At 45.0% G+C, this 8,943-nt stretch overlaps 1 protein-coding gene across 1 annotated transcript in view; it reads left to right on the forward strand.

Moving 5' to 3' along the window:
• The first annotated feature begins 407 nt into the window (after positions 1-407).
• The window catches only part of LOC147437827 (uncharacterized), a 14,235-nt gene continuing 5,699 nt past the window's right edge, over positions 408-8,943 (forward strand). Inside the window, exons 1-2 of the mRNA XM_086486623.1 lie at positions 408-530; positions 864-1,067. Coding sequence (XP_086342749.1) covers positions 408-530; positions 864-1,067 — 327 coding nt within the window. The remainder of the gene's footprint in view (positions 531-863; positions 1,068-8,943) is intronic.

The following is an 8,943-nucleotide window of genomic DNA, read 5'->3' on the forward strand; positions in this document are numbered from 1 at the left end:
AAAGAGCTACTTAGTACTAGTCATGCTGACTATACAAGAAATAAAAAGCTCTGGGCCATTTTCAAGTACTACTTTCTGGTCAGAGCTGCTAAAGTAAGCAAAGGCAGATGTGACGTGCCTACTATGTTCTCTCACTACAATGGCTTATACTGCCTCATCAACACCATCTCGTGTGGCTTTTATCAAATTCTATTTACCTCCTTATAGTCGCGGGAAAAAAGATTCAGAGCTCAGGTCCAATCTGTGCAATCTAGCTTTCAGTGCTTTGCAGCTCCCATGTTGGCCTGGATCATTAGCATACATGTTAGCCCCATGGATGTAGATACGGATATGCGGCGTAAAGCTCTAAAGCAAAAGGAAAATATATTGAACAGACAAAGGATCTACCTAGAAAACCAAAGGAAAAAATGGCAAGAGTGGTGAAGGACACAATAGAATCTCTAATATCACTGCCAGTATCTGAAAGCCAGCAGCTTCGAGTGAAGCAACTTGTTCGACGTTCCTTGCATACTCCCGCTACTTGTTCGATGGTAAGTTCATGCGCTGCAAATCACACTATGCATGTCACAGTTGTGGCTTCTACAGTGTGTGTCCCTCCCTCTACTGCTGCTATTTTTACTCCTACCACAGTCACTAGCTCCCAAGCCCCAGTTGGATTTGATTCTTCTCCTATGCCTAGTCCTGCTGCAGTCACTCCAACCGTCTCTACTCCACCAGAGAGGCATGCTCCTAGTTCACCACGAGCAGTGCCACGTGCCACCCCAGTGCCACTTTCCAGCCCTCTCTAACCTGACACTATTACAGGATCTTCCACAGTGTCGGACTCTACATCACTTTTTTGCCTATCTGAGGATATACTGCAGGAGTCCAGGCAGGCCATTGCTACCATTGAGCTTGGAGCAGAGTGGTTGGCAGCTACACGCCAATGTCACGCAGCTACTTATGCAGCTATGGAGGAATCTCTGCAAGTCGCTGAGAGCGCCATCGCCGATCGCGATGCTACTATTTCCGCACTACAACATGCCATGAAGTTAAAGTCTCAAATGATTAATGACCTTCAAGCTCAGGTACAAGGATTTAGAGAACCGCTTTTATATGAAAATAGGACAACCCAGCCTACGATGATGGGTGTGGGGTATGGATGGACTAGAGTAGGTACACCAGTACAGAATGCAGCACAACAGGTCCTTCTCAACAATTTATGGGACTCTAGCCATAGCCTCTAGTTCAGTACTACAATCAACAATATCCTCAGGGGTTTCAGTCATCACCATTGCCTTAGACGCAGAACGTCTCTTGCTGCGATGGTATTGATGGTGCACACCGCCATGGCTCTGTTACTCGACGTCCTCAGTACACTACAGGACATGTGCTACCCTCTGCCCAGAAGCAGGTGGCTAGCCCCTTCCTAGGCAGCCCAATTATGGACATGAGAGCCCACATACAACAGGGTCCCACCATTGATTTGATGGCTCCACCTTCAGAGACTGATGCTTCGGGTGGTGTGGCGATTAATCTTTCTCTTGGGTGATGCAAGGCACTTTTTTTTACCATGACAGTGCAGTGCAGTAGTTATTTATTTTGCAGTCTTATGATCTTTTAGCAGTTTCAGTTGTTTCTCTCACGGAGACGGTGAGCGGTCTTGTGGCGGGCAACCTATAGCAGGCTACAGTGTCACTTTCACAGGACACACAATTTGTACAGTTGGTCTGGTCTCGTTCACACTGGATGGACTCTTCAAACTGGGCAGTGACAGTGGCAGCAATAGGGTTACAGACAGTGGTCTAGTGGACATCATGGCCAGGTCACCACCACCGCTCAGTTTGGAGATAGACTTAGATGGCTGAATTTTATGAGCCGTTGGTGGCTCTTTATGGTTGTACGTACGAGTAGTAGCTATTGGGTCATTGGAGTATCTTCTTCAGATATGGTCCAACGTCGTCGTCTAGAGTAGGGAGTCTATACACACAGCACGTCTGCACCATCCCTGCACATGTGAGGCCCGACACCCCATTGTACCCGTGAGTTCTGGGCTGGAGCTGAGAGTGGTGCCACGCCAGAGTCTGTATCGGTTCTTTGAGATAGTCGAGTCATATGTTCTGGTCTACTACTGTATCTCTATGTGATCAATTGTTATCTATTGTTTCCTTTGTTTTCAATCTGTTTTGAGTGAGATTGCCACACACATTGCACTGAGGAGCACCCACCGTAGAGAGCACGATACATTATCCGTGCTATATAAAGCTTCAAGTTTTGAGATAAAAATCGGAGTAGTTTTAGGTGTTCACTTATTTTCTTCAGTTAGAGAAAATGTTTTTGGCAAGCCCTAGTAGGGCTTCCCCTTTAAGTGCCATGAGGTGCAAACCATGGGATCTACAACCTCAAGTCAAATCGAGGTCGCTGTTGAATCTCGATCGTCTATCCCGAGATTAGTGCGATAAAAACTAATCTCGAGATGTGGGGCTTAATCTCACGATGCCCACCCCTTTGCACCCTCGGTTTGAACCCTCACCAGAGCCCAACAATCCAACTATCATGCCCGTAGTATGTACGTTGCTTTAAATGCGAGATCGCACATTTATAATTTCAAAAACCCGCTCGATTTGAATATGAACTATTGATCCCATGTTTTGCGCTACATGGCACATATAGACAAGGAGGTAGGACCAAAGCGTATTCTAATCACATCCAAGATTTTTCAGAGCCAAATCTAAAAATAAACTAGTCTTGCTTGGTGGGCCTTTGCCGTACATAATCTGATAGATTTTGAAGCACATCTAGTTACTTACTTAGTTGGTTGTGATTGTTGTCGCCTTGGGTTTTATTGTGGGCACACGAGAAAATGAGTAGAACCAATTAATAGGCTCCATATACAACAATCACAACCAAGTTGTGTCTCATAGTGCTCCATATACAACAAAGGGCTACTAAAGAGGGTAATTGAATGGAGCAAAAGGGTTACAACTTAATCTACTTTGGTAGTTGTTTGTAGATTGCACCATTCAACCTAGTAATATCACTCATTTAGTCTCTAAACCGTGGAACCATCTTTGAGACACCCATCTTATTCTCAAGCGTAGTTAATTTTCCTATATTTCAATATACAGGTTAAATTTCCAAACCGTGAGAAAAGAAACCCATGTCTATTTGATATATATATATGATGATTGAAATTGAGCATGCACTAGTGAGGAAAATATATGGCAAAATTACTTTGACAAACTTAAAAATACAAAAAGCACAAACAGACTATAAACATTAAACTACATTGCCGACCTGATAATCGTGTACGAATGTCATCCAATTGTGCAAGCTGGAGGACCATGTTTGAGTCAAGCTACAAAAAAGCAATGTGAATAGTTAAACATATCGTCTTGCAATGAAACATCACAGACTAAAACTGCAAAGTATACAATGCACGTCATGCAGAGGTGTCATACGAAAGTATGGTGGAGAGCTGGCACTGTGGTCTCTCCAAAAATTATAAGAAACGGACGCCGTGCCTTGCCCCGTAGCATTTATGTGTTGCGCCAAGCAAACGCATAGTCATGGGGTGCTGGATATAGATAACGAACCTTGTAGTGTTGTCAAGTTGGAGTCACGGTTGTGCAATTGAAACGTCGACTATTGTGAATATATGTCCGAGCTGTTGCCAACAAAAGATATTAATGGAAAAGAACACATAATGCTGCCAACAGTGCACTTTAATTACGTCAAAGAAGACGGCAAGGGAATGGGGGATGTCGTTTGTTGATCCATGGATCTACGTTTGTCTGTGTGCAGGTAGATGTTGAGGCTCATCTCCATCTCTCTAAGCACACTGCTCATGCAGCTTCATGTGTACCCTAGTATCCCTCATAGCCATGATATCCTTTTTCAGTCTCCCTTGCATGCAGGTGTTATCCACCATCTCTGTTTGCCAAAAATACTATGAACAGGAAACTCCTTTTTCCATATCCGGGGGGAGAGAGAGAGACCTATCATACGATGCTTGTTGATTGAGAAGCCGAAGCGAGGTGAAGCAAGGTGCAGCCGGTGCTTTTTCAAAGTGCTGGATACGTTTTCATAGCATTGGATGCTCTTTTCACAATGCTTGTTGTTGCCTTGATGGAAGCCGAGGTACAGAAGGGCGCGCAACGAGGATCTAGGCTCACCAAGCGATAAGCAATAAGCAATTAAAAATAAAAAACATCGAGCACTGTGAAACTAGATCATCTGATTCCAGTGAAAAGCAAATGGCCTGGATTGTGCCAAGCGGCTTGCTTGCTTCAGCCCTCAATGCTGCTTGCTGATGATGATGATGCCCTTGTTTCCTCCAGTCAGGTCCCTCTTGTAGGTCCTATGTCCAATCAAGCAAGCCATGCTTCAGCAACGCCGTCCCTCCTTCCAGCCATGTTTGAGGCCCTTCAGAGTTTCTCACCTCTTGGGCATGATCTCCTTTTTCCATTTGATGCCCAATGTTGACCTAATTTCATCCCTCTAGTGGCTAGCTATGGTGCTGATGACGCCCAATCTGCTATTGCTCTAGTGCAGCCTCTATTGTGTTGCCGAACCTTGTCCAAATGGGCCTACCTCCCAAGATGCCTCACCTTGCAGAATCTCCTCCAATAGACAAAATTGTGCCACGTGGTCGCTTGCAAGCTCAAAGAGTCAAAATAGGACGTTTGGCTCACCAAGTAAATAAATAAATTAGCACTATGCTATGTTCAACACTCTACTTTTGTCCAGTGCTCTGCTTTTTTCTTGAAGGCTTGATTAGATAGAATTTGGATGTCGATGTTTTGTTCTTGGACAAGCAAAAGAGAGGCAACAAACATTTGTAGGAATTGAGGGGTCAAGGCCATGCCACATCAAGCACGCAACCCTCTACTTGGAGCTCCCTCAAAGAATTCTTAAGACGTGTCGACAAGTGCAAGCCTTTTGTAATTGAATGCCATTTGAAGAATTCTTCTCGTGCTGGCAGCAGGCGCAAGCTTGTTAGCCAAGCTGATAGATGCATATGTGTCAAAACTACTCTGCAAATCACGCTCAATGGATATGTTAATTTTCTATTTGCCGTGCAGTATGACAAAGTATTCACGAAGTTCAACGCCATTCTCTTCAAGGATTTCAACAAACATTACCTGCTTCGAACTCTTACGAGCGAGGGCAATGAGATGAACGCTATTAACACTTTATCAAAACAGGCAATGTTGGCTTTGAGCTCTATGCTCAAACTGACCCAATGCTGCATGCACGGAGTGCTCTGCCATCCATCTTGTGCCATCTGAGACCATGTAGACGTCAATATTTTTGTGGTAGAGGAATGAAGGTATAATATCCTCATAATCAACTGAAGTGGACTACTTTTTGATGGGAAAAGTTTCCTGACATTGAGAGGGTAGCTCCACCATGGAAGGTCGTGATCCTGGTTTTAAAGGGGGTTGAAAGGGCTTGCAGGTGCATGCCGAGCGTGTGAGACTGTAGCGCTGAACAACAAAGAAGCTTATGAAGCGTATGCAGGAAAAGCGATCCTGGTTTTAATTTTGAAGGGGGTTCAAAGGGATTGCGGGTGCATGCCGAGTGAATGAGGCTGCACCCTGAACAACGAAGGAGCTGCTGATTTGGAATGTAAAGTCCTAGGCCTAGCTTGCTGGCTGTGCAACATTTGGCATACATGTCGACCAAGGCAGTGCCAAGCATAACAGGTTTTTTTGACGGCCCAGAGCTTCCTGACCCTGCCGCTGTTGAGTATATCCCGCAATCAGCATGTTCCAAGAAATGACATTCTTGACAGAAGCACTTTTTGTGTTTTCTCAAGCACGTCACATCTGGCATACATGTCCATCAAGGCACTGCCAAGCACAAAGCTCCTGTTTAACAATATCATTATTGCTCATATCGGAGTCCTACGTAGTGCCACATGCTTTCAAGATGCAAACAGAGGTGATTACATCAAGAGAAGTGACCTCGCTTCGCATCCTAAAAACAGCCAGCCAGAGCTCCTATATCCCGCAATTATTGCATTCAAGAGAAGACATTCCGGACATACATATCAACCAAGGAAGAGGCACATGCCATTAAGAGGAAAGCATAGATGATTGCATCTGGAGGGATGCCCTCGCCTCACATCGGTTGAAAACACCCCAAGCTTCCTGCCCTGCCACGTTTGACATACATGTTGGCCAAGGGAGTGCCAAGCATAGCTTTTTGTCGACAGCCCCTAACTAAAACTATCATTGTGAGTACTATTGCCCATCTCAACGTCTTCGAAATTGCCACATGCCTTCAAGATGCAAGTATAGATGATTTCATCTGGAGGGAGGCACTCGCTTCACATCAGCTGAAAACAATCCACAGCTTCTTCTATAAGATGTTGACCAAGGTAATGCCAAGCACAACTCCTTTCGCTAACAGCCCCCTTGACTAACAATATCCTCATGAATTTGTTGCTCATATCAGATTCTTGCGCAGTGCACCATGCCTTAAAGTTGAAAGCATAGGTGATTTCATTTGGAGCGATATCCTTGCTTCGCATCTGCTGAAACAGCCATGGGTTTCCTAGCCAAACACATTTGGCATACATGTCGACCAAGGCAGTGCCAAGCATAATGTTTCTTCAGTCCCTAACTAACACACCTCTTCAGGCATTCGGCAAACGTTTCCTGCTTCATAAGTCTGCAGGTGTTATTCCCTCCAACTTGTTTGCTTGCTTTTGTGAAATCTCTTGTAGCATTTCTTCCTTCTTTACCTGGTATGGTAACTCCCCTATATGTGCTGCTGTGCTGCACATCTCCTCCCCAAGCATGGCCACATTCTTGCAGACAGACACTGAACCAACCACATCTGTTGGCGTTTGCTCTGCAATAGCCTATACCTCATTCACAAAGATCAATTAGTCTACATCCGATGGCATGTCTGGCATCTCTAGTGTGTCAATCAATCAGACGCCCAAGGTTCTGCGCTTGCAAGCTTTTCCCAGGCGCGCGGCTGTGTTGGGGCCGATTTCTTCTTTTTTCTTTTACCAAGTTTCGATAACATGCTTTTATTAACTACTTCCTATATTGTAGATGCGCCACGTGGTCAGTTGTGGGCTCAAAGAGTCCAAAAAGGACCTTTGGCTCACCAAGTAAATACTAGTGGAAGGCTCCAATTTGGTCTAGAGCGTTCGACTGTCTCTCTCTCTCTCTCCCTCTCTCTCTCTCTCTCTCTCTCTCTCACACACACACACACACACACACACACACACTCTTCCAATTTGTTTATGCATTGCGCAAGGGTGTTGTGCGCAACCTCAAGATAAACTATTCCACATGCGGTATCAGCATCATTCAAAAACGTTTTTGTGAAATAGTACAAAAGAAGAATCTATATAACTATCAATTATATTGCCTCTAATCCATTTTGATAAGTGATTAAATTGCTAGGTTTGCCTTTTGAAAGTGTTATTGGTGGAGTTCATGGAAGCAAAAGAGGAGGCATGGTACGCCTGTTGTAGAGGTTGCCGAGTAGCAGCTTTGCCCATGGTGTTGTGACCACCTTCTCGAGTGGTTGCAAGCTAGCTCCTCTCTCTCTTTGTTTGCGGCTTTGCCCTAGTGTTGCAACCACCTTTTCGAGCCCCCGCCCCCCCTTCTCTCTCTCTCTCTCTCTCTCTCTCTCTCTCTCTCTCTCTCTCGGCATGCAATAGGAGACATTTACCGGTTGCTCCCAATCACACACGACATGACATTGGCTCCCAACCCTCTCAAAGCTTCTGGTTGTAATTGTTGATACGGCTTGCATATAGAGCTTGCAAGAAATGGAGTAGCATGAATCACATCCCGTCGTCTATCCAATTGAAGCGCTCTCTCTCATTAATTAATTAGACAAGCAGATTCGTTCTTAGAGTTTTGTGAAACTAAATAGTCTTGCTCTGCCCTAGTTCCCGCGTGTCCTGGCTCCCTCCTCTGCTCCAGACGCCTCGCATCCTGCACCCTGTTTTGGCCATGCTCACTTACCCTTCTCCCCCTCCGTCTCCTTGACACTCTTTGCAGCTCTGCCTGAGACGATCCTCTCTCTCTTTTACACGCACCTTCGACCTCCTGCATGCTAGAAAGGGGAAGTGCGACACTCAGAAGCAAAATTAGTCCTTGGCAGGTTCTGCACAGGCCTCTAGTCCCTGTAGACAACCGCGCACCATGGCTCTCCCCTGACTTGCCATGTCTACTCCTGCGTGACGTTCAGCCTTGGTCTACAGCACCAAGCAGGTTTGCACACCATGCATGACCTCATCTGGAGACAATGCCAAAGAGATAGAGGCCTCCCCTGCGCGAGCTTAATCCCTGGTCTAATGTCGCACGAATTTATCGGGAGGCCTTTTTCGGGTTGTTACCCACCGAGTCACAGCAGCTCGTCTTGCGATGCCTACTCTCCTCTTACCTCCAATATGTTGCAATGTTTGGCTTACAAACAAATCACATCGACCTTCACGCTTCCACTGACAGACAAGTCTCTCTCTCTCTGTCTCTCTCTCTCCACACGGCATCCTCTCTCAAATTATCCCTGATATTTTGTCGTAATTCCCAAAATGCCCTTCAAATTTTCCAAAATTCCCAAAACACCCCTCATTTTGAGATTAAATTTCTCCAAAGACAAAATAATCTGTAACTTTTCATAAGAAGACTGATTGTCTATCAAATGCAAATGCTAAAACTGGAATTTGAGTTGGTTATGTAGGTTTCATCAATTTTGCGAGCACTCAAAAGCGGATCTCAATTGTTCAAAAGGAATAAAGGTCAAAAAATCTTGAACAATCCAACCAAAATATATACAAGGAAAATTTTGAAATTTTAAGGGTACTTTAGAATTTTTCACAAATCAGAGGGGTGTTTTAGTAGGGCCTCCCCCCCCCCCCCCCTCCCCTTCCCTTTATTATTGCATTTCATTGAACTTTTCACTTGAAAAAAAGATTGTTGGGACATACTC

This window comes from Adiantum capillus-veneris, chromosome 17 (assembly GCF_014529385.1).
Source record: "Adiantum capillus-veneris isolate H3 chromosome 17, ASM1452938v2, whole genome shotgun sequence".
NCBI classification, from domain to species: Eukaryota; Viridiplantae; Streptophyta; class Polypodiopsida; order Polypodiales; family Pteridaceae; genus Adiantum; species Adiantum capillus-veneris.